Source organism: Solenopsis invicta, chromosome 13 (genome assembly GCF_016802725.1).
Source record: "Solenopsis invicta isolate M01_SB chromosome 13, UNIL_Sinv_3.0, whole genome shotgun sequence".
Lineage (NCBI taxonomy): Eukaryota > Metazoa > Arthropoda > Insecta > Hymenoptera > Formicidae > Solenopsis > Solenopsis invicta.
In genome coordinates this window covers 3,675,674-3,699,129 of record NC_052676.1, presented here as the reverse complement: position 1 = coordinate 3,699,129, position 23,456 = coordinate 3,675,674, and the positions used below count along the sequence as shown (strand labels likewise).

The following is a 23,456-nucleotide window of genomic DNA, read 5'->3' as shown; positions in this document are numbered from 1 at the left end:
ATAAAACGAAGTTAAACGAGTTAATTATAAAAATATTAAATTTAACTCAAATTTAATTTATTGTTTACCAGGTGCATACGTTAATATTAGTCACTTTGCAACTAAGCAATTTAACTACAAAAATGAGTTGTTCTTTAATTACATATTTTGTGTTGAAATAATAAATTTTGACACACAAGTTAAAAATACCAAAATGTTATTTGATTTAATCGGTTTAAATTTGATTCATTAATATTTAACAACATACGCGGGGATTGAGCCTTGCAAAATAGAGATTGGAATTCCATTAATCAGATAATTTATTTTAATTAGTTCTCATGAATTCTAATCTCCAACTTACGCAATCTTCAATCTTCAATGCGTAATTTGATACACGCTGAAAAAAAAATCGTTTACGAACTTCGTCAACTCGATTAAAGTTCAATTCAGAAATTTATTTATGTATAATATTTGACTTAAATACGTAAAAAATACTTCAATTTCAGTTTAAACAATTATATATAATAACTTAACTGCATATATATATTTAACGACAAGAAGGCAAATTAAACGGTAAAACAAATCGATACATATATTTATTGCGAAAAACTGAGCGTAAAAACGGTGGAAAGAAAGTTAATGTAGGAACAAATTCTGTGAGAAATGATGTGAAATATGCCTCGATAAACATTGATATAAAACACAATTCTGTACGCGTTTCGTGCTGAGCCTTCGTCGGCAATCATTATAATCAATGATAATCGAAATTAGAAACGAGATATGAAAACTATGTGAGCGATATCTAGTCTTAGAGTGGCATTTCAGATATCACGTATTGATTTATTTTATCAATTAACTTGTTCATTTCATGACCTTTGGTATTTACATTCTTACTGTTGGCCACTCACGCGAGTCTTGACTTTGTTACGTTATTTTTTTATATACATTTAACTTAAACGCATAAATACGTGAACTAAAGAAATTCAATCGAGTTGAAGAATTTCGTCAGGTTAACAAATTTTTTTCCCAGCGCAAGCTTGAACTTTACCAGATTGGAAGAAACCGCGTGAAAGGGCTAATGACCCTGCGATCGGAGTTCGGCCATAAGACAGCCACTTTTGTGTGATTGGTCAGTTTTCCTCACTATCTTGAGAGAGGAAGAGATAAGAAAAAAAATAGATTAGAAAGAGAATGAGAAAGGCGACCGTATATCCCTCTCTCTCTCTCTCTCTCTCTCTACTCGCCAGACTCTGATTGCAAGGTCTCTAGAAAGGAGTAAAGCATCGGATGAAAGGTCCATGTGCGATGCGCGTTTTCGTCTGGAGCCGGACGGGGCAAATCAGCGCGAACGAGCGCGATTGAGCGATTTGCTTGGACGCGAGCGAGCTAGCGAGACCAAATCCACCTTGAGGCAACGAGAGACTCGGCTTTCATTAACGCGCGTCTTAGCCGCTTCCGCGGAAATAAGCGCGCGTCGGCTTACATAACGCGCCAGCGTCGTTACATCCGTTGCGCGAAACGCTTTATCATTTGTGGTTGCTGCAGAAGCTAAAGTTCATCAATAGTTGCGTAACGACGCGCGCGCGAGTATCGTTTTACCGCCGGGATCTTATTTCCCGCGTCGACTATGATTCGATGGCGCGCATGTCCGGACAGAGATTACGTCCGCAACGTAAAGGGACTCGAGAAGCGAATAGAGAGTTTATTCGACTCAAATATGAAACGTAAAGAACCACTTGGAACGTTTTTCAAAAATAAAAACTGAAGAAAACAGTCCATTAACTTCACTACATTTTTCATCTCGATTAAATTTGTTCAGCTTAACTGTTTATGCATTTGACTTGAATATTCTACATAAAAAAACTAGAGCACATCAGTTTAAGCACATTTATACATTTAATATATTTAATTTTAATACGTAATGTTTGAACTGAAGTAATTCAATAGAGCTATAAAATTGAGTCAAGTTAACAATTTTTTATTCCTCGCTGCAAAAATACTCAGAAAGTCCGCATCTTTTCTTGGAATTTTTCATGCACGTGAATTCTCCGAAACAATCTATTTCTCATCCCATAATTTCTCAAAGTATTTTTTATTTTTCTAGATTTTATAAGACTTAGTCAGAAATTAAAACAACGTAAAACAAACATAAGTGAAAAATTCTGAGAAAAGATGTAGACTTTCCGAGTATTTCTGAAATATGTTCTAACTTGTATAAAAAAATTTGAGAAAGTTTATAAAATTCCACAGAAATTCTGAAAAATTCTGAGAACAATTTTCCGCGGGGATGTAAAACAATGGAAAGCAAGTAATTCTGGGTATTGTGCGGAATTCTTTTCTTAAAGCTGATTAAACGAGGCTCTATCGTCTATTACTTTTTTTCCACTTGGTAAAGGGTTGTGGAATTATTGTACAGTATAAACTTTTTTTAGACGATTCCGTTACCTCGGATCGTACATTTTTACGTATTTCGCAGCTTCACGCGCGATTATCGCGGTGGCGATAAGCGATGCGGTTGACACACAAGGCAATGTCTATTACTACGATTAAAATATTGCGGCATAAGGAACGTGCCGATTTACGTAACGTTACTTATCTAAAAGTGGGTTTCTAATATAGGTCACGAGCGGCAATAACTGTGCGCATTAGAAAAAAAATATTAATATTAATAATAAAAATAACGCGTTTCAACATATGTATAATTAATTTAAATTTTCAATTCAGTAAATTATATAATTAATAAAAAGAAATCATATAAAAGTTAATCGAAAAGGAGTAAAAATTTATATGGAAGGAATAAAAATCTAGAACAATTTAATGATAAAGTTTTAGAGGTGCATGGATCGAAAATAGAAAAAAATATTTGCTATCACTTTCAAATTCAATAATTATTAAAGGGAGTATTGTTATTAAATTTATTAATAATATAAAAGAAAAATATCAAATAATAAATAAAATTATAAGTATTGTTAAAATAGTTATAAAAAAATCAAAATAAAAGTATTATTTAAGAAATTGCAGAATATTTTTAATAAAATAAATAATTTTAAATTGACATTTTGTATCGTTTCGCCGTAACAACAAACAATTTAAACAAATAAGTTAAAACGTAACGAAACTTATTTAGCTTGCATAAACAAATATTTTTTTATTTACACATATTTCGCAGAAGCAGCTTAATTTTTGTTATAAAAAACGAAATATTTGGTTGCTGTTAAAAAAATGCTTAAAACAGTTTTTACCGAAGATACTAAATTTCTTGTTGAAAAAGTGATTCTTTTTTATCGATGACGATTGATCCGAGAGAGGGGTGGGAGACAGGAACGCGGAGGAAAGAAAAGATGTCGTTAACGTGTAAATTCGCAGTCGTAATTAGTACGTTAGCGATAATGGCCTCTGGCCGCGTACCGGGATTCGTGCAATAAAATATCGAAGGTCGGGCAAGCAAACGCGCGCATGTTTTCCGCTATTTTGCGACAACGGCGGTTGCCCCGACATCCCCGAGAACACGTGGAGCGACTCGGTGGACGCACGTGCGCGATTGCGTAACCGTACACCGCAAAGTATATCCATTTTAAATTCCGCGAAACTTATGAGTGGGGAAAAAAGTGGCTTTTTCCACTTGAAATAAGTGCGACATTAAAGGGGAATTATATAGAATGCTATTCTGTGACATTGTCCTTTATAAATATTGAGTGAAAACGCGGGGAAAAAAAGATTACACTGCAAAGCGTGTATTTCTCTGCGTAAAATCATGTAATCGCCTTTTACGCACTTATATATGCGTAATTTTTGTTCTTCTTACACGCTCAGACGTGTAATTTAATAACACGTCTAAAAGTATAAAAAGAACAAAAATTACACGCAGAGAGCATATGCATAAAAAGTAATTACGTGTTTTACTCATTTAAATTTGCAGTTAATTACAGCAGCAGAAATCTGTGTGTGGTAGCTATAATTTTATCTATAATATGATTTCTATGAGGACTCACCAGCTCTGATGCGTAGCAGGAGTTGCAATATTAATCTGTAAAATAGAAATATATCCAAACATTAGAAGCACATTTCAAAAAAATATAAAAAAAAATACTGCAAATACTTTATTTATTTTTAAAAACGCGCATAGACATGATCTTCAAATATACAACATAGCCGTGATACCAAGCAGTGCGAGTTGCGCGGTAGATCCTGCAGGGACAGCGGGTTCAGTAGGTAATGAGGTCACTATTTCACGAATTATTCTAATCGGTAAAAATGCGCGCAATTAACTCGACCGATCGATAAGTTATGACAACACGATCGATAAGTTATGTCGTTATTACCCACTGAGCCGTGCCTCCTCCCCCTTGCGAAGGTCGCTGCTCCAATCGCCCTACCGCCGAAAATGTTGACGTGCATCCTGTACGGATAACCAAGCGCCAATACCCAAGCGGAACACCGAGTCCCAACAATGACATCAAAATAACCTCCGCTTGAGTACGGCGTCCGCGAGTCTGAGCTCGAAGTCTAACTCTTGATCAAAGAGAGAAAGAGATAGACACTCACCCATGGTTGCTCCGCCGTTGCCCGATGCCAATCCCCGGGCCTCCACCTCCTCTCAGTCATCTATCGCTCCAGGGCGGCGGGGTATTCCATAATAGTATGCACTGACACTCACATATACACACACACACACACACACACACACACACACTTCACAACGGCAGGATTATAATAGCCGTTATCACTGACCAAAACAATAACACTCGCGACACTGCACCGTGTGGATCGCGCGCACAACCGCTACGGTAGCGATCGACACGCATCCACCATCACTCGCGACGTTTCACCCGGCGCTGCACCTCCGCGACGTTGCTCGTGCACGACCGCTACGAGCATCTCGTTGAATCGCGAAGACGGAGGACCCGCGACGGAAGGCTCGCCCGCACCCGCGACCAGTAGCACCGTAACGGATAATTTCGAAATGACGAAGATGGAAGCTCGCGGGACGCGCAGCCAACTTCGCGATGCGGCCAACTTCACGGCGATGCCGCACCTGTTGCTCCCGCCCGTACCATGTTTCCTTACTCCGAATTATTGTCGTTCGCGAAACGCGCGATCGAGACGAGATCAGTACAGGCAAATGCGTGAGCTCGAGCTAGAGATCGTACGCGAAAATGTAAGAGACAAAATGCTAGAGACAAAAATTCGCGAGGCGCGGCGGGGGAGCAGCAATGGAGGGGCACCGCCGCCGGTCTTGTCGCCGCTCGCGGCACAGGAATTCGGCTCTCGTTCGAGGGATTTTCGCGTCCTATGCGTTCCCCGAGGTCGCCGATTCGCGGATTCGCGTCACACTGTTGACGAGAGTCGAAAAGGGGGGCCGATCGCGACGATACTACACTTCCGAGCGGAGGGCAGCCGCGGAGTCGATCTGCTCCGTGTTCGTGACGTACGTTGTTTCACTACGGCTGTCGTGACGTCACGTCCACTTCACTACACTTCCCCCCTGCACTGCGCGAATCATCTTAGCGGCTAATGATTCGCTGTCCGCTCGAAAATCATGATTGAGATTCGACGTCGCAGGCATGACGAATTCTGCAAAAGAGCGAGGAATTATTAACGAGCCATCGATGCATTTTCTGGATGCTAACCGGATGGTCCAACGATTCGCGTATTACTCGCGCGCTTGCGAATGGCGCGCAAACGGAATTTGAAAAGCGCGACATGCAGAATGAGCATTCGACCGTGGCATGAAAAAATTCGATTAATACCTTACCGCTTTGATCCTCGGCAAGCGTGTTGCGCGGTATATCAGCTTCGAGAATGACAGAGCCGTTGTTCCGACGCGTTTGAGAGGCGTTTTAATTAATGCGCGTTAATTATTTGGAGAAAACTCGCGCTTGGCGTCCTGCTACGAGATAGTACCTGCGACACGCGGAGCGCGAATTACAAAATCGTTGCATCGTGTACAAAAGCGACGTACACAAGAGACGCATGTCAACACAATTTGTAAATGCTATAATAAAGTATTACTATAATTATATAATAATACTTTATATAAAAAACACTTCGTGATATTTATATCGTAATAATTTGTATCTATTGTTTTCTTTTATATAATTTAAATGTGCAAATGCTACATATTTTATTATTTACTTAACAAATATGTGAGACTTCAATTAAAACTAAAGGATGAAACTTTAATATGTAGACGTTATACAAAAAAAAAAAAAATTAATTATAGCAAAACAGTAAGATTATTAATAAGATTATTAATTAAATAATAATAATAAATAAATAATTATAATAAGAAAATAATAGATAAAATAATAATTGATAAAAAGATAATTTTGACAGCTGTGTCAAAAGAATAAAAGTTAAATGAAATGGACGTGTGAGAAATCCGCAAATACGAGCGTCTTTTGTATACAAAGAGGATATGACTTGCTAATGTAAGCCGTTCGGATTAAGGCGAGTGTCGGTGAAGTATATTCATCCGCGAATTAAAAATGCAAGACACGCTCGTGACGTTTAATCGCAAACTGATAATCGACAATGTGGGGACATACGTGTCCACATAAGCTATACGTGCTTGCATCCGTTGCCTCCGACATTATCTCAGCGCGTTGCCGAAATTGAGGAGTCTCTCGAAGAAGCCGTTGCTAATTGGCTCCGAGAGCCAATCTGTCGGAACTCGAGAGTTCACCGCGGGATTCTCTTCGATCTGCCGTGAAAATCGTCGCGAGTCGAAAGATTCAAAGAAGGTCCGGTTTTGCGGAACCTTGGCTGTTGCGTAAGAATTTACGGAGTAATACGAAGTATCTTTTTTTTTATTTTCTTTTCAATCGACAGTTACAACGGTAAAGCAAACGGCTCTTCGGGCCGGGTTCACTGGCACCCTCAACCTTGGCGAACGCGACCTTACTCAAGGCTGTTTTACAACTTTGGAAGAGAGAAGGGTCGCCCGTTGGCAGCGCAAGCACGAGCGTCCCGATTTCTCGGGATTCTTTACTTTTGGCTGCATAAATCGATTGTCTCTTCGTCGTATTAAAACGATACCTTGAAAAAAATAAAACAAATTCGACAAATAACAATTGGCAATTCTCCTTCTACGTTTGCAGTTGATGAAAGATCTTAATTATCATTTTTAAACCAAATTTGCAAAGGATATAAATATAAACTTAAAACCTCTAGAACTCTGCGGTTCGTAATTTCCAGTTTTCAAAGCCTGGCTTCAAGACTCTTCGGTAATAAGTCTTTCGATTGTAGGCACTGCCCCTTCCCTCCGTCCTCCATTTGATACGTGGTCCAATCTTTAGCCAGTCCTCTCTCTCCGACGTATGTATTATCGCCGTTGTCGTCTGGCACGCTATGCGGGTTTCGTCATCGCCGCTAATAAACGCGACGGACGCGCGGAGTTGACCTGCAAATTAAAAATCACATGTTATCTCCATCTCGCTCGATTAGCTCTGACCAGTCGTCCCTCCCGTTTTTTGTTCCAGATGTACTAAGAAGACAAATTATGGTGGCAGAGTTTGTCGCCCGCCAGAGTGGATCGCCCATCAATGGTGAGACTGCGTGCCTGAATAGCAACATGCCGGCCACGCACACAATGGCCCACAGCGGCGGTCACGGTGCACCCCACGGCGGACCCCACGACTCCCATGGACCCCTCACAGTGTCCCTTACGCATCCCGGCCATCACGGTGGACCACCAGCTGCGATCCAGCATCAGCATCAACCGCAGCAGCAACCGCTGCCGCCGCCGCAGCAGCAGCAGCCCCAACCGCCGCATCATCATCACCATCACCAGGCCCAACAACCGCAGCCGCAGCAGCAGCAACAGCAGCAGCATCAGGAGCAACAACACCATCATCACGACGGGCAGCCAGTGAGTGAGAACTTCGGTTCTAATTTCGATTTACGGAAGGAGCTGTTTTCGCAGCGCAAGCAGCGCGAGTTCATCCCCGATAACAAGAAGGATGACAGCTACTGGGACCGTCGCAGGCGCAACAACGAGGCGGCCAAGCGATCGCGCGAGAAGCGCCGTTTCAACGACATGGTTCTGGAACAGCGGGTGATGGAGCTGAGCAAGGAGAATCACATTCTCAAGGCGCAGCTCGAAGCGATACGCGACAAGTTCGGCATCTGCGGTGAGTCTGTCATCAGTACGGAGCACGTGCTGGCCGCGTTGCCCTCGGAGCCAACGCTCAGCGTGAAGCGCGCCAAACTGCCGACGTCGGCGGCGCTTCTTTACGCGCGCACACCCAGCCCGGTGCACACGTCGGTAATCCATCAGCCGGTGAACGGCGCCCGCTCGCCCAGATCGCCGGCCCAGCTCTACGTGCCCGAGACGACCGCTTACCCGGAGACCGAGAGCTTCCAGTACCCGTACTCGCATCCGGCGATGCACCACCTGGACACCACGAGCGCGCTGAACCTGTCGTCGCGCGGTCGCCGGGCGCAGTCGCCGTTCGAGCTGTCGTCGGGTAGCGGCGACGAGGCCAGTGGTCCTCAGATAGTCGTGGGCTCCCAGAACAACCCGGCCGCCAACAACAGCCTGCCCCACAAGCTCAGGCACAAGTCGCGCATCGGCGACAAGGACGCCGCGAGCGCGCTCCTCCAGCTACAGGGCATCAAGCAGGAACCTGGGCCGCGAGCGTCGCCGCCCTGGGACGAGGGTTCCAGCGACGAGCGTGACTCCGGGATCTCATTGGGTGCCGAGTGGACCGGGCCGACCGTACCCACGGTCTCGGAGAGCGACCGAGAGGTGAAGATGAAGCTGGACCGTCTCGCGTCCGAGGTCGCAAATCTGCAATCGATATTCCGCCTTGGGAAGCCCGTCGCAACGGCGGCGGTGGCTGCGGCGGCCGACAGCCTGGTGACGGGTCACTCTGTCGCCACGGTCAGCGGACCGTGAAGGACGCGGCTGTACTCCCCCTTCTTCACTGCGGGTCATTGCGAGTCCTCCTTCTCTCTCTCCTCTTGACCTCTTGGCCGGATGCCGGAATCCTTGGAAAATTGGACATGGAGGACATCGTGGGAAGGACGACGGATCCTCGAATAAACATTTGATCGCGCCGAGCTGAGCATCACATTCGCGATTGATTGTAAAGGATTTCGTTAAACGATTTACGATTATTTAAAGGATGAAAAGTGTGCAGAGAGTTTTCGCGTGCAACGGGAGCAGACCTGCAGCGATCGCCTGTTTTCATCCGCGATTAGCCGATACCTCAGTAAGAAGGACAATCGCGAATCTCTCTCGCGAGTAACTTGCAATTACCGATCACTGTCGATCTGCTCGTTGCACGAGGGTCATCGATTATAACCGTAAGATGCGCAATGAGACGCAACTCGCGTCCCGTTGCGACTGCGAAAGACTTTAATCCTTCAACCCGTAGATTACGATTATACCTCCCCCGGAACGCGCGAGGGTTTCTCTTCGATGAAACTTGTAACTTATTGTGATACGCGATCGAGAGACGTCGGTTTGGAAACGAATCCGCCCTCCTCCTGGATTCGACTACCGGTCGAAGGGTTAAAGGCGTTCTCCACTCTTGAATCCCGAAGCAAAGTGGAGTTAGAGAATTAAGGAGCCGATGCGATACCTTGTAGTACTGTAAGTTATGTTGTAAGACTCCCGTAGGCTAATCGTTCTTCTTATTATTACCATTATCGTTAGAGAGAAAGAGAGACAGAGAGAGAGAGCTTTGTCGATTCGGGCAGACGTATATCGCGGCGAGTCGGTGATCAGCGCGATCGGGTGAACCGAAGCACCGCGATCTGTATTAAACAGAGCATTATTACACGCGAGAGTTACTCCCCGATTGATGATTGGTCGCGCAACCGGCTATCTCACTACCATCGGATATCCATAATACGATTCGTTCCCGCGTAGCGAAGCAGGGATCACTTCTTCTTCCTCTTCTTCTTCTTTTTCTTCTTCCTTCGCGTCACCGTCATTATCATCGTCCTCTCTTTCTTATTCCGCGATCGCATGACGATCTCGCGTAGTAGAGAGCTTCGAGAGGCGCAGCTTCAATTCGCGTCCTCGAGTCACACTTATTTATTCGCCGAAATCGACCGAGCCTTCGGTCATCCTTGTACATCCACGCGATTGTTGTTGAACGTCGGGAACCTTCGGAAGCGACGTCTACTTTGCTCGAGAAACTTCGAAAATTCCGTTCATGTACGTTCATTCCGAATTCCCTTACTTTGTTTTTTTTTTATTTATTGCTTCTTTCGCGGCGTCGTGGAAGCTCCACGAGTCCTCGGGGTCGTTTCCTCTGTTCTCTTTTGTTTTTCTTCGTGCTCTCGAAAATCCCAGGTCCAAATCACGCCAAATTTTTTCTCGCGACTTTTGCGCGACTGTCCGTCTTCTTCTTTTTTTTTATACTTTTGCTATCGAATCCACGCTACAGCGGCGTAGCGACGAGTTATGTCTGTATATATGTATATGTAATGAAAGAAAACGAAAGTGCATCTGTGTTACAAACGCCGGACGAGAAAAGAAAAACGCTAACTCTGATGTATGTACAATACAATCGCCGCGGAAAGTCCTCTCGGAAGGCGGAATTTAGTGCGTATTCAAGTATTAAGCGAGCCTATAGGTATATGTAATATATATTTACATAGCATATACTTGCAAGAAATATATATATTATATGCATATATATATTTTTTTCAAATTAATGTATTTTTCGATATCCGTTGAAACGAGCTGTAAAACGCATGGCACGACGCATGTGCTCGATTGTGTGTGCCGTCGCCGATTCGAAGGTGCGAGAGAGATTATGTAATTGAGGCAAGACCGGTCGGCGCGATATCGAAATTGAAATCGCCGAGGCCGTCGACCGGAACCAAAGTGTGCGATTTTTCTCGCGGAGCGCGAGGAGAGAAAGGGTGCAGAAGGATAATTTATCCGACGATAAGTGGTGGTGGAGCGAAGTCGGCGACGTGGAGAAAGAAAACCGGCGATACTTTTGCTGATCATTGTCCCCGATCGCGATCAATCATTCGTTTCTACCACATGTGATAAGCTATAGAGCGACAAAGAGGCGCGGATCGACGTTAACCCGAGAGCAACCGTAATAGCGAAGAGGCATCTCTATTTATTGTATACTAATCGCCTATGTTATATACGGCGGAGAGCGTGCGACGACGAGGACGAAACTGGAGCTCGATCGCGCTCTACGGAAAGAATTTTTACTTACAATTTATTCTCAAAATTGTCAGTCGTGGAACATCACGGTCTTTGAAAAATTTTAATAACATTCGTATCCTTGTTGCTGTGCAAAATAATAAAAGAAAATCAGAGAAAAGTCACGAAACGCGAAAATAAAAATTGCACAGTCAATAGGCGAGGTATGAGCAATAATACATGGAGAAAAAAATTTTTTTCATACATTTGGTGAAAAAACATTTTCTTAAAATCATATTTTGATGCAAGTATTTGTTGGTTCTATTTAAGTAAAAATATTTACTTATAAATATATAATTTTGTATTCTTACATTTTTAACATGTAAATAATGATTTTATAAATAAGCTAATATTAAATTGGTTTTTAGATTTAAAAAAAAATTCTGAACATAAAAAGTCTAACAGTAAATATTTTCTAGAACTGCAAGAAAAAAATACTTGATTAGAAATTATTTCTTCATTTCATTTACATAAATATTTCAATTAAGAAACCTTTAACTTGACTGCAAGTAAATAAGCTAGTCAAACTAAAATAGAAATAAACACTTTTGCCAAGTTTTACTAAAAGTATAGTAAAATACTTCAAAGTCCGTGTTGTTGTCCTAATACCACTACATAATTTTGAAAGAGTAAATTCTAAAAGAAAAATCTCTTCATACGAGAGATCGCAAACGGCGGTGGAGTTCCCTTTCGCGAGACGATCTGTCGCGCCTTTCGCGGACAGGATCTCGTCTTTATTCCTCTTGCCCTCGTACTTTTTTTACGTTACTCTTTCCGGCGTGAATGTACTATGTTTCGTACGGTACGCTTGTAAATTCCGCGGTCACAGTGTCGGTGGATCGCGCACGAAAGGGACCTCGACCGCCGCCGAATCTTCAACCCTCCTGCACTGAAAAAGTCGTTATTTTACATTAAGTAAATATATTTGTTTTTCAGTATCATTTCCTATATTTAAATAAATATTAGCAAGTATAAAATAATTTTTTTGTTAACTCTTACAAAATATTTTTAAACAATCAAGGAAATAATAATTAAAATAAATAAAATAAATATATTTACTTGATAACAAAAGACTTTCAGTTTGAGCTCAATTGAGTGGACAGAATGCTAACAATGAAATCCACGATGTCGATTTATACACTTAAATACAACGTAAATAAAGCAATAAAACGTTCCGAGTCGTCACCATCGTCGCCGAGCTTCGACACGCTACAGAGGACGACGTTCGCTAGCAACACCGCCGCGCGTTTCGCAGTCGCGTCGCTTGTAAAATACCGAGAGTGCCTGTTGTAACGACAAAGTCATGTGCGCTTCTTGCGAGAGAAAAAAAACGAGGATACCGCATCACGTGTACATACGTTGTCTTCTATTGTTATAACTAATGAGCCCGCGATTTCCGCGATCAACGTCGACGACGTGGTCTCGACGCGCGATTCCGGATTTTTAACACTCTACATAGATCCCAGATACACAACAAACAAATAAACAATAAACACACACACATACATCCCGATTACTCGCGCACTTTTGTCTCGCTCGCCTCGAAAACAATCATCACCGATAATGCGACGCGATCGTCGCGAGAGCTGAACACGTTACAAATTTGTATATACATATACAATCGCACCCCTTTTTTTGCCAAAAAGCAGTTACGAGGACCGCCGAAGCGTCGGCCGGAGAAGGAACGACACTCTCATCCCTTTTTCCCCTTTTTCCCTCTCTTCACTTCCATCATCCTCCCGATTGTGCCCCACGAGATCGTTCGCGCGCGTTTTGACTACAGTTCCTATGTGCACTATACTAACGGTAAAGCGACTTAGAGGCGATGATCGATGACCCGTCGTCCGATTTACGATTAAAAAACAGAAAAAAACAAACCGTAATTCCAGCCAATCGAATATGCTTGGTTCTCCTTTCTCCGGCTGCTCGGAGATGTAAGTATTTAGACTCTAAGGGACATATCCACAGCGCGTGTAGTGTACTTGTATATGAATACCGATAAATAAATATTTTCAATGTTTTTGACACAAGGCCCTTTCCTTAATTCTTGTCGCCTCTCTTTCTCTCCTCCTCCTCTTTCTCCTCTTCGGTAGTTTGATAAGAAGGAACGCTAACATCGTTCTTTCAATAAGTTATATATTTTACCTGAAATATACATACAATTCAGAAAATAGGGATACTTTCGAAACGAGTAAGCGGGACTACAATAAGCATAAATATCTACTTTGGACAAATAATACCACGCGTGCAAATATTATACAAAGAATATAAAAAATATATGTGTATACATTGTAACCTGTACAGTGTAAGAAATAATGTCTACTCAATGATGTAGCATCCGAGTTAAGATCAGTTCTATGATTGTCTAGAAAATACTTGCATTACGTTTAAAAATCAGAAATATCGAGCTAATTATAATAATAAGTCAATAAATCTGAAAGAATAATAGTAATAACAGGAGCAGGTGAGACTATCAGTCCTTATACGCCGCCTAGTTTTAAAAAGTTCTTCTGTGACTGCCGATAAAGATTACAGATTAAATATACAGGACGATATTGCAGAGTAAATTTGCCGAAAAAGAAGAAAAATTGTCATATGAAAATAAAAATGTCCCGGTATAAAAAATTGTCATGTCTCATTTTCTAAAAATTTAAAAAAATCGTAAGACGTTGGTCTATCTTCTATTTAATTAGCTAATTCACGACCTTGAATCTATATCAAATTTTATAAATTTTTATTAGAAATTAAAGATGAGAATCCTAAAATATTTTAGAATTAAAAAAAAATATTAATTTTCTCAGTACTTTAAAAACGTTACAAAAACTCCCAAAAATTTTTTAAATAGTTTTAAAATTATACATAAAATTTAAAAAATTATATAAAAAATTATAAAAAAAATTTTCACAATGGCATTTTAAATATTTATTATGACCCGAAGAATAAATAAACGGCATTCGTGTCGATTTTTTTCTTCTTGTTTCGGACTCTAAATTCATCCTCTGAAGTATTTACGTATAATTTTGATCCTGATAATCACCTGTGTATGGCCTCTTCATATGATTTTTATAAAACCAAATTTTCGTGTGTGCTCATTATAAACAATCCAAATAATTCCAAACAGACGGAATGATGCCCTACGCCTAAAATTCACATTAGCTAGAGATTACTTTCGTTTTTTACATTTTGTTCTACCACGACGTCTGCGCGAAGAGTTCTGACGGGTGTCGGACTTCTTCGATGATCTGGAAATGAATCAAAATTCAATTTCAGAAAAAAAATTAACTCAACAAGCAATAGATCAACTTAAAGATTACTTTATCAATCAACTTTGTAAAAATTCCAATTGAATAATGATCGATCAAAACGCGAATTACGCACCTGTGAACCCTATTCACCGAAACGGAAGAATGCTTCTTTAATGTTAGATGTTGCTGAACCAATTCCGCCAGTTTCCCCTGTTGGGCCAGCATCGAGAGGAAGGTACAAATGAATTCGTCATAATTATGCGTTCTCCGGCAATCGTCAATCTGGAAGATTCACACGATTTCTATACATATAACTACTCGGCAATAATATCAGAGTTAATTACAAGCATAAATTATAACTTATAATCGCAAGAAGAATGGGACGGGATGTCGTGGCTGTTAACTGCAACCTTTGCCATTAAAAATAGCAAGCGCTTCGTGACCTCGCGTAAGACCAACCTTGTACTTATTTCTCTTGTCGTTCTCGTCCTTCAGGCTGGTCTCGCACACGCTGATCTCGTGCTCCAAATTCTTCAGCAACGCCAGGAGATCCTTGGGCGCGAACGTGTGCGGCTCGAACAATTCCGGATATTTGGAGCACAGCTTGGGATCGATTTTTTCGACCTTCTTCTCCTCCGTGACCGTGTCGCCGTTGCTGGTTTTTACCCTTGCGTGAGGAATTCTGACCTCGCCCGATAAACAAACCTTCTTGTGCAAGTGACCGCTGTCAGAAACCAATCTCTTCCCGTTTATATTGATATTTCCCAGAGAACGACCTGTGTAAACGCGATATTTCGATGTTAAGTAACAAATAAAAATTTATTTCGTGTTCGTGAAATTTCGAGGTGCATAAATCTTGATACTTACTCAGTCCTGCCTCGTTTTTCTCGTCACCGGCAACTCTGATTACTACAAACTTCTTGAAATCCTTCGTCGACGTGGGACTGCTCTGACCAGAATTCCATCCCCAAGCTAGAAGACAAGATTTTTTAATTTCTCTCTTTTCCTCTGGCTGTCCAAGATTTTCAACATTTTCGCGTTAATGATTTCAATATATCCGCTTTTATACACCATTTCTAAAATTCTACTCGATTAGACACCGGCAAATAGATAATGTAGTGGACAGAGGTCAAGTAACTGTACGTGAAAGGTGTGAAACAAAATACTTGTCGCAGAGCTTCTGCACGAGTTTGTACTCACGTGTGAAAAGTACATAATGTCTCGAAGCAGAACAGACGAAACTGCAGTCTGTAACAGTTGCGACACGGGATGCTGTTCGTATCAGTCTTCCTCGCGTGCAGCCTAATCTGCCTAGCGAGCTCCTCGAGATGCCCGGAACCGAGGAAGCCGCATCTAACGAGTTGCACGATTTTCTACAATTGCATGAATCTACCCGGCGGTGGTTACGTGTGGATCCCATCGAAATGTACCGAGGGCTTGGTGAGACGTTAACAGGCGGGATAAACAAAGCCGGTCTCCCGATTCTAACGGCGTAATAATCGCTAACGATGACTGAAATATGATTTCAGGTGTTCCAACCATATTTGCGGATGTGCGTGGTTCCCGGTGATATCTGGACGTGTGACACACTCTCAACCGAGCGCGCTCCCGTAACGAAGAAGCACGGGATACTCGAGTCGATGGATACTAGCTATCTGGGATATACGCAGGATCCCTCGGGATTCTCCGAAACAATCGATTCGTCCTACGTGATCGACGACTTCTCCGACTTGACAACTGAGGCAACCGCGTATCCCTTAATCGAATTCGAAGAGGACAAAACGAAGCAAGAAGACAAGAGCGTGAGAAACGCGTCCTATCACAGGGAGGAGAATTATTTGTACATCTACACAAACAGCCAAGAGCAATCACCGTTCTCCCTGATACAAGAATACAAGAACATCCTGGACAGTCATTACAAATGGCTGAACGAATTGATGAGCCAGTTACAGGCTTACAACGGGCTATCAGCTACAGTAACGGACTCCTTGACGATACCCATCAAAGACGCCACAATCGTAAAGCCGACGCAAACTATTACCATACTCGCGTCTCATAATCAACAGCAGAACGTATCGTTGAACTACCTTGCGCAAGGCCACACCGAGGGAAACGAGTTACATAACGGTGAACCGACCGAATTAGTGGAGACCGGTGGGCCTCAACAGATCGTCGCGACAACGGACAGCACCGTTTCGACAGAGAGCACCCTAGAGCTGCTAATCAACAGTCTGGACTCCGATAACAGCATAATAAGAATCAGTGATAATCTCGGAAACAAACAGTATCTCACAATCGAGCGGTACAGGGCCGTGGCGCATCGATTAACGCCGCGGACCGTTACCGTCGTGGCGTGCACGAGAAACGTCCGTCTGCCGAACAGGACCGACTGTAACCGGTATTACACATGCGAGCCAAAAACGGCCACTGTAGTGGAGTACTCGTGCCCGCTGCACACGGCTTTTAACGTGTACTCGCGAATCTGCGACGTCGAGAGCGTGAAAACGTGCAGCCGGAACCATAGGCCTCTTACAAATGAAATATTTATCGAACGTGCCGAAGACAAAGCTACGACGGCACACGAAGAAGCTGAGGAGAGTTTGTGCCGAGAGCTCGGTAAAATCAAGGATCCCACTTCCGATTCTCATTATTACATCTGTTACAACATGCCGGATTCCGAAGAAATCAAATCGATCCGAATGACCTGCCCGAATACCCTGATATTTTGCCAGAGCAAGAAAGTGTGCACCACCAGACGACTGTGCGACGTCCTGCCGTGAAATAAAACAAGAATTTCCTCTTTTTTTTCTTTACCTTGAGTGGGTGAGTTAAAGGCGGATCCGATTTCTGATGACGTGTCCGTACTCGAAGAGCTGTGAGCTGGGGATGTTTGAATTCGCAAAGGCGTTGCATAATCCAGAGCGCACATCACCACCTTCTCTATTCCACTGAAATTAAATATGAATCGTTAATATCGAGCAGTACCGATAAAATTGTATGGAATGTTAAAAGTTATAAGTAAATATGAAATACATATATTATACAGACTGTTTTAGCAACAGAGATAAAAAAAAAGAGAGAATTCAAAGAGTAATTCTAGATGATAAAATAAGATAAAGGCATCGACATAGAGTAAATTAGACTTTTACTAAAAAATTGTAATTCTGTGAAGTTTTTCTCATTAAATTAAAAATATAAAATTTAGTAACATTTAGATCTTTAAAGATTTGTTTAAAAAATGTATTTTACATATTAATTTGAATTAAAAAATACTTTATTATTATAAGATTTTATTGCTATTAGTTGGTTTCATTTTTCTTTAAATTGTAGTAATTAGTATGCTTTACTAATCATTTACTAATTAAAATAAAAATATCTTTTGCGTAAATTATATAAATGTATTCAAGTATTATATGTTAGTCATTTTTATAATCTTTGCCAGTTTATACCATTGGATAAAGTCCAAAACAGAAAATCAGAATTATTACAGAATTTTTTTCATCCATTGAACTTTTCCGGTCAATTCTGATTCACGTTTTTCACTCACTTTTTATATATTCAAATATTTATAGTTAAAAAATAAAAGCTTAATCGCTTAATTTTATTATTTTTTATTTTTGTGTGATTTTAGCATTTGGAATCACTCGTTAAATTTTCTCCTACTTGCCAAACTCTATATATATATATAAGGAAAAAAAGCTAAAAACTGAAAAAATTTTAATCTTTAACCAAAAAAAATTAACAAACTTAGCTGATTGATAAAATAAATAAAATTAAATTAAAACTTGTTCCATTATGTTTGTTAAATTAATATTAACTAAGTAAATTAAGTATCATGATTAATTGAACATCCATTATTTTTACTTGTCTGTAGCCCTTTCTACTAAATTATCACTTTAGTTTTTTTCTATCCCAAGTCTAAAGAAATCCTTTGTAACTTCCACTAAAAATTATGAATTTAGAAATCTATATGTATATGGGATGTGTAGATCCAAACTCGCAATCTGTTACTTACGAGTTCATCGCTCTTACATGGAGCATCACACAACATTCCTTTTTTTTTTTTAATAACAAGCAGGACGTTATTACTGTTTAAACAATGTTTATGCTTACAAGCTGTTATATTCTCTACTGCTATATTTTATAAGAGTTAACTAAACATCGCTCAATCAACTCGATTAAACAAACTATATTGTGATGAAATTAGAAATAGCAGTGTGTGTTACATGAGTAAAGCATTCGATTGCTATTTACGTGGATTCGGTTTTCCCAGATGTGATGCCGGAGACCGATTCATCCATAACCACCGTTGAATCGTTATTTCTCTCGACGTTGATAGTGGGAATTGCAGGCGGCTCTTCGATCTCCGTCTTAACAGGCAATCCGTTTTCATCCTCGGTCTTGCTTCTTTTCTCATACTCCCGTTTTTCCTTATCGGGATCGATTTCTTTATGCGAATTCTTCTCCGTGTTACTGCCATCATGATGACTCAATTTCATCAATTGCTGCAAAGCTTCCAGGACTATCTGTCTATTGGTCTTCAGCATCGTTAATTTGTGCGAGATTGCGAGACGTCTGTCGGGCACAACGGCCATCAAATTGAATCTAATGTCCTGCAGCTGCTCGCCAGTCGCCATGCCTAAACGATCGGTAATGACGCGTCTAAATTGCTCTGTCCACTCCTCGTGCTCCTTCCACGGTCCATGATCCATAGGATAAGGTTTCAAGCCGTCCAGTTCGAAGAGTCTGCCGTTTATCGGTACGTAGCTCACAAAATGAAAAGCTTCTCCAGTAAATCTGCCCGTGGAGACGCCGGTGTTCTTGTCCTGCCGCCTTTTTGCCTGAGGCATGGCGTGCGAGTTGTGCGCGCAGGCCAGCTCCGGCGTATTGCCGATCGCCCACCCCTTGTTCTCTGGGCACATGCCGGATGTGTGTAGCTTCAGTCGCGACAGGGTCGTGCCCAGGTGAATGTTCGGACAATTCAGCAATACCGAGAGTAGCGCATGCGTAGCGCAACTGTTCGGGACCACCTGTGGTAATTGTATAATGTTACGTAACATTGAGTAATAAAAATGATACATATTTCATATATTAATTTAATTCTTTTGTGCCTAATGGGACATATAGTATATGTCCTGGTTGTTCAAAAATTCATACGTTTCACAAAGATAAAAGTAGTGACTTCTTTCTGAATTCCTTTTAAAGATGAAGAGCAAGATTTTGCAAGAAATCATATCCTTATAAGTTTAAAATCTTGATACCTTAAATACTTTTGAAATGGAGTAAAAGTGAAAAAAAATACATATATCTTCCACAAAGATTAAAACAAAGAGTTCTTTCTAGGCTTATTTTAAAAGTTAACATAAAGGCTAACATGAAAAGAAAATTGCTACTTAATGGCAGATTTAATATGATGTACTAAATGTTAAATTTTATCGTATTCATATATAAGTTGGTATACATAAGTTTTTGAGATTGCTGATGATAAAATTGTAGTGAAAATGTCAAAATTAAGAATGGTAGATGCAATAGAGCAAACCAAAATACTAAATTTTATTGGATTTGAATCTCAATTTCAAATTGCTCATCACAAATCTAAAGTCAAAATTTTCAACACGAAAAGAAATACCTATAAAAAAAACTAATATTTCAAATCAACGATCCTAAAAGCTCCTAATTATGTTATATTCAAATTCAAGAAAATTTTTAATTGGTCTACCATATTAGATCTCTAGACCATTTTAAATATGTATTAACATTTTGGAATTTTAAATTTTACACATTTATAACCAGCAACCCTAAAAACTTTTATCAACATGTGAATTAGATGCTATTTATAGAAAAAAGGCATAAAAAAATTAACTTCTTCAAAAAATTAAGTGAAAGACATTAAAACTGACAGTTGAGAAAATCTGTGAAAAAATTGGAAAGAAATAATTTTTTCCAAGCTTTTAAAACTATAGTATTTCCAAATCAACTTTATATGACATTCGAAAGATACAAATATATAATTCAGAGAGGTATACAAGATGACAAGTACCAATAAAATTAAAGCGAGGTAGCTTGTGACTGATTAGATTTAATCTTTCATACCTAAAAAAAAAACTGCTTGAAACAAAAATTAACAAATAACTACTTTCCTTAATTCTTCAAGGATATTTTTCTTGATATTTCCATCTGTGAATTTTGGTATCTTATACATAGCAGCAGATCTGGGATATGATAAGAGTTATATATTAGAACTATATACCTGCTGTGCGAAGAAGATATTGTTAACTATCTCCTCGTCCTTGACAAAACTCTCATCCTGCTCCACGACCTTTCGCCTGGATCGCCGTTCCTCGATCCATCGAAACAGGAAAATGAAACCATAGACCGGACCTTCCAGAGACTTCTGCAGATCGTAGATCTCCTCCACTTGGACCCCCTTCACACCGAAGTCTTCCAATAGCAACGTGAACAAGCCTGAAAAGGTGAGGAAAGTGTTATAGCGTTGCTAAATACGAATTTATAGCACTAAGTACTTTTTTTAAGCAACTGGACACGAACATTAGATCATCATTGACAAATGATTAACAGACATATTTTGAGGTTAACAACGTACCCGGGTCGCTCTCTAGCTCCAACCAACCCTCCGTTAATCGATTAATATCAACAGGCATCTTTTCGTTAGCTGTCAGATGCAAAACATGCCAAAAATCGTCTCCACGACCTCATCGCACTCTAACTCCAACAGCCAGTGGCGCCATATTGCGCCAAAACATATGTCACATGATGTGAGTCACGTGGTTAGAGCGCGATGGACAAACCGCGTTTTTTGAACGATTTCTCTTTCGAAGATTGGAAATACTTTAATTTTGAAAAGTCGAAAAAATAACCGAAGGATAGAAAGGAACAGAAAGAATTAGAACTAGAAAAAGATAGAATTAAAAAGTAAATTAAACCGAGATTTATATTGATAGTAATCGAGGTCGGATAGTAACTAGCAGAGAGAAAACTGACCCAAACAGGATACAATATTAATGATAAATATTGGTAAATAATTTTTATTTTAATATTCTTCATAAATACTTTATAGATATTTTATAAAGAAGGAAAAGAATTATAAAATCTTTATTCAAATTTATTTATGAAGTGAACTGTACATTGTAATCTTATAAAGTAAATACAAAGTAAATTTACAACAAAGAAATTTTATTATGTCAATATTACTGATAAATTTCTATATTAAGTAATATTATACACGCTATTTCTTTCAAAAATTAAGACTCATTATTCACACTATTCACAGCAGTTGTACGATATCAATTCTTAAAGAATTTTAGCAAATTGTTTGTCAGATATTTGTAATCCGTTTTTATTTTAAGATCGTGGGATTGTAGAATATGTGTCCTCTTATCTTTTCAAACAAATCAATATGGGAACAAATATATTGGTAACTTCTTTGAAAATATTCCAAACAATAAAATTTATAAAATAACTTGTATCCTGGAATAAAAATTGTTAAAATGACAAAATATAAATTAAATTTTACATAATGTTGATATTTTGTCTAATCTTATGCATTTTTGCACAAAAAGATTCTCAAACTTTTCAATGTTTTTTTTTCTTTGCAATTTTATTCTAAGTCTCAACTGTTTCACACTCTTGTCTAATTTTATAATTCTTTTGTCTTTTTTTCTTCTTTACACTTCAATCTTTTTTCTATTCCTTTTTAATTTATTCAAAACTTCCAACATAGCGACATACTTTTCTTTCTTTTAATATGGTAAGTATGCTGCACTTAAAACAATTTTAAATATTAAAATCAACTAATGAATACCAACCTTTATTCATTGTTCAAACAGAAATATGGAAACTACTTGGTAACATATGTACATAATAATAAAATTATGAGGACGGTTTAAATAGTTGAAATTCTCATAATTTATATGACTTGTTAGTTTTTTGGTGCCAAACACTGATTGATCACACCAAGTAGCATAGAATTCTCTAAAGCCGCAGCAACTCGTTCCTTGTCTGCAAGCTGCTTGTTCACTGCCGCTTCGGAGACATGAGTGCCAGGAGAAATTTCCACGCTAACCTTGAACCTAGCAGGTAAAGCACGCAACAGTTGCACACGAATGGACAATCCTATCAGAGTGGCCATACTGCAGTGCGGAATTGTAGGTGTAAATTTCACATCCACTTTGTTCTTTTTGTTGTCAACCTATAATATGTAAGTTTTAAAATAAAAGATACAAAATAAAAGATATATTTGATGTTTAGCGAAAGTAAGATAGAAAGTTTTAATGCAGTCAGTTACGAAAACTTAATCTGTTGTTTAAAAAAACAGTTTACCTCAATGAGATTCTGCTCCACTACATTTAACTCCTCTAAAGTTAACGGATGCTCGGGATCATTAATATTTCTAATTATATCTGTAAATTATCAACGATTGTATTTTTAAACTTTATTAAATATCAAATATACATTAACAAATGCAATAATTATTTAGCTAATATGCAAAATATTAAATAAAGCACATATTTTATTGTTTGTACTTGCAAGTTATGTTTTCTATTTTCGATAGTAAAAAAAACATAAATGTGTAATAATTGAAAGCAACAGTTAAATGTTTTATTAACGCAAACAAAAAATAAATTCATGCACAATTAGATAATATATTTGATATGCAATTCAAGTTATGTACCAAAAATTTCACGTGAATCAAATTCGTCCGCAACATCGTCATCTTGCTCTTCGGCTGTAACTTCTCGGTCATCTAATTTTTTGTAGAGCTTCGGATTAATGTTTTCCAAATTTTCACTCATTATGAATCATCGAATAAACGTTAAATTTTCATAATCCACTTGTTCAACTTCGATCAGCTTAGAGGTTATAAACATACGAAAGAGTGCGAAGCGTGCAGAGTATTTCGGAAAGAGTACGTCACTCACGACTGTTGGCATACCTGACGAAGAGAGCATCGAATGATCGAAACCGAGCGCGCGTACACGAATGTCAACTTCAAATCGTTCTTAATCGCTTTTATACGACGGATTTGTTCGTCT

The 23,456-nt window shown here is 39.6% G+C and overlaps 4 protein-coding genes across 7 annotated transcripts in view; 2 read left to right on the top strand and 2 right to left on the bottom strand.

The window, feature by feature from the left end:
- Nucleotides 1–11,264, top strand: part of LOC105207525 — a 29,063-nt gene extending 17,799 nt beyond the window's left edge. For both annotated transcript variants that reach the window (XM_011177046.3, XM_011177047.3), the window contains exon 2: nt 7,461–11,264. In XM_011177046.3, coding sequence (XP_011175348.1) covers nt 7,481–8,878 — 1,398 coding nt within the window. In that variant the 5' untranslated portion in view covers nt 7,461–7,480 and the 3' untranslated portion in view covers nt 8,879–11,264. The remainder of the gene's footprint in view (nt 1–7,460) is intronic.
- A 934-nt stretch (nt 11,265–12,198) lies between these two features.
- Nucleotides 12,199–21,244, bottom strand: LOC105207524 (ubiquitin carboxyl-terminal hydrolase calypso). Its single transcript, XM_011177045.3, has 8 exons — nt 21,008–21,244; nt 20,654–20,868; nt 18,658–19,433; nt 17,218–17,351; nt 15,271–15,375; nt 14,863–15,179; nt 14,537–14,685; nt 12,199–14,400 (listed from the first exon to the last, which is right to left on the bottom strand). The coding sequence occupies exons 1-8, from the start codon at nt 21,063–21,065 to the stop codon at nt 14,322–14,324; spliced, it is 1,833 nt and encodes a 610-aa protein (XP_011175347.1). The 5' UTR covers nt 21,066–21,244; the 3' UTR covers nt 12,199–14,321.
- On the top strand, nt 15,375–17,218 carry LOC105207522. Its single transcript, XM_011177044.3, has 2 exons — nt 15,375–15,843; nt 15,933–17,218. The coding sequence occupies exons 1-2, from the start codon at nt 15,673–15,675 to the stop codon at nt 17,181–17,183; spliced, it is 1,422 nt and encodes a 473-aa protein (XP_011175346.2). The 5' UTR covers nt 15,375–15,672; the 3' UTR covers nt 17,184–17,218.
- LOC105207521 (MIP18 family protein galla-2) lies at nt 20,735–23,456 on the bottom strand. Of its 3 annotated transcripts, none has more exons than XR_005576123.1 (4): nt 23,096–23,456; nt 22,744–22,823; nt 22,230–22,612; nt 20,735–20,868 (listed from the first exon to the last, which is right to left on the bottom strand). XR_005576123.1 is itself a non-coding variant. In XM_026136992.2 (3 exons), the coding sequence occupies exons 1-3, from the start codon at nt 23,214–23,216 to the stop codon at nt 22,343–22,345; spliced, it is 471 nt and encodes a 156-aa protein (XP_025992777.1). In that variant the 5' UTR covers nt 23,217–23,455; the 3' UTR covers nt 21,509–22,342. The 3 variants fall into 3 exon arrangements, 1 of the variants encoding a protein (XP_025992777.1); XR_851449.3 differs by lacking the exon at nt 20,735–20,868 and adding an exon at nt 21,512–21,891 and having other exon boundaries at nt 23,096–23,455; XM_026136992.2 differs by lacking the exon at nt 20,735–20,868 and having other exon boundaries at nt 21,509–22,612; nt 23,096–23,455.

Coding starts and splice junctions, on each gene's coding strand:
- LOC105207522 (XM_011177044.3), top strand. CDS start 15,673: ATGCTGTTCGTATCAGTCTTCCTCGCGTGCAGCCTAATCTGCCTAGCG. Junction 15,844..15,932: donor CGAAATGTACCGAGGGCTTG/GTGAGACGTTAA, acceptor ATATGATTTCAG/GTGTTCCAACCATATTTGCG.
- LOC105207524 (XM_011177045.3), bottom strand. CDS start 21,065: ATGCCTGTTGATATTAATCGATTAACGGAGGGTTGGTTGGAGCTAGAG. Junction 15,376..17,217: donor CTTTAACTCACCCACTCAAG/GTAAAGAAAAAA, acceptor CTTGTCTTCTAG/CTTGGGGATGGAATTCTGGT. Junction 14,686..14,862: donor ACAAGAGAAATAAGTACAAG/GTTGGTCTTACG, acceptor TGAATCTTCCAG/ATTGACGATTGCCGGAGAAC.
- LOC105207521 (XM_026136992.2), bottom strand. CDS start 23,216: ATGAGTGAAAATTTGGAAAACATTAATCCGAAGCTCTACAAAAAATTA. Junction 22,824..23,095: donor TGATTCACGTGAAATTTTTG/GTACATAACTTG, acceptor GATAATTTACAG/ATATAATTAGAAATATTAAT. Junction 22,613..22,743: donor TGGAGCAGAATCTCATTGAG/GTAAACTGTTTT, acceptor TACATATTATAG/GTTGACAACAAAAAGAACAA.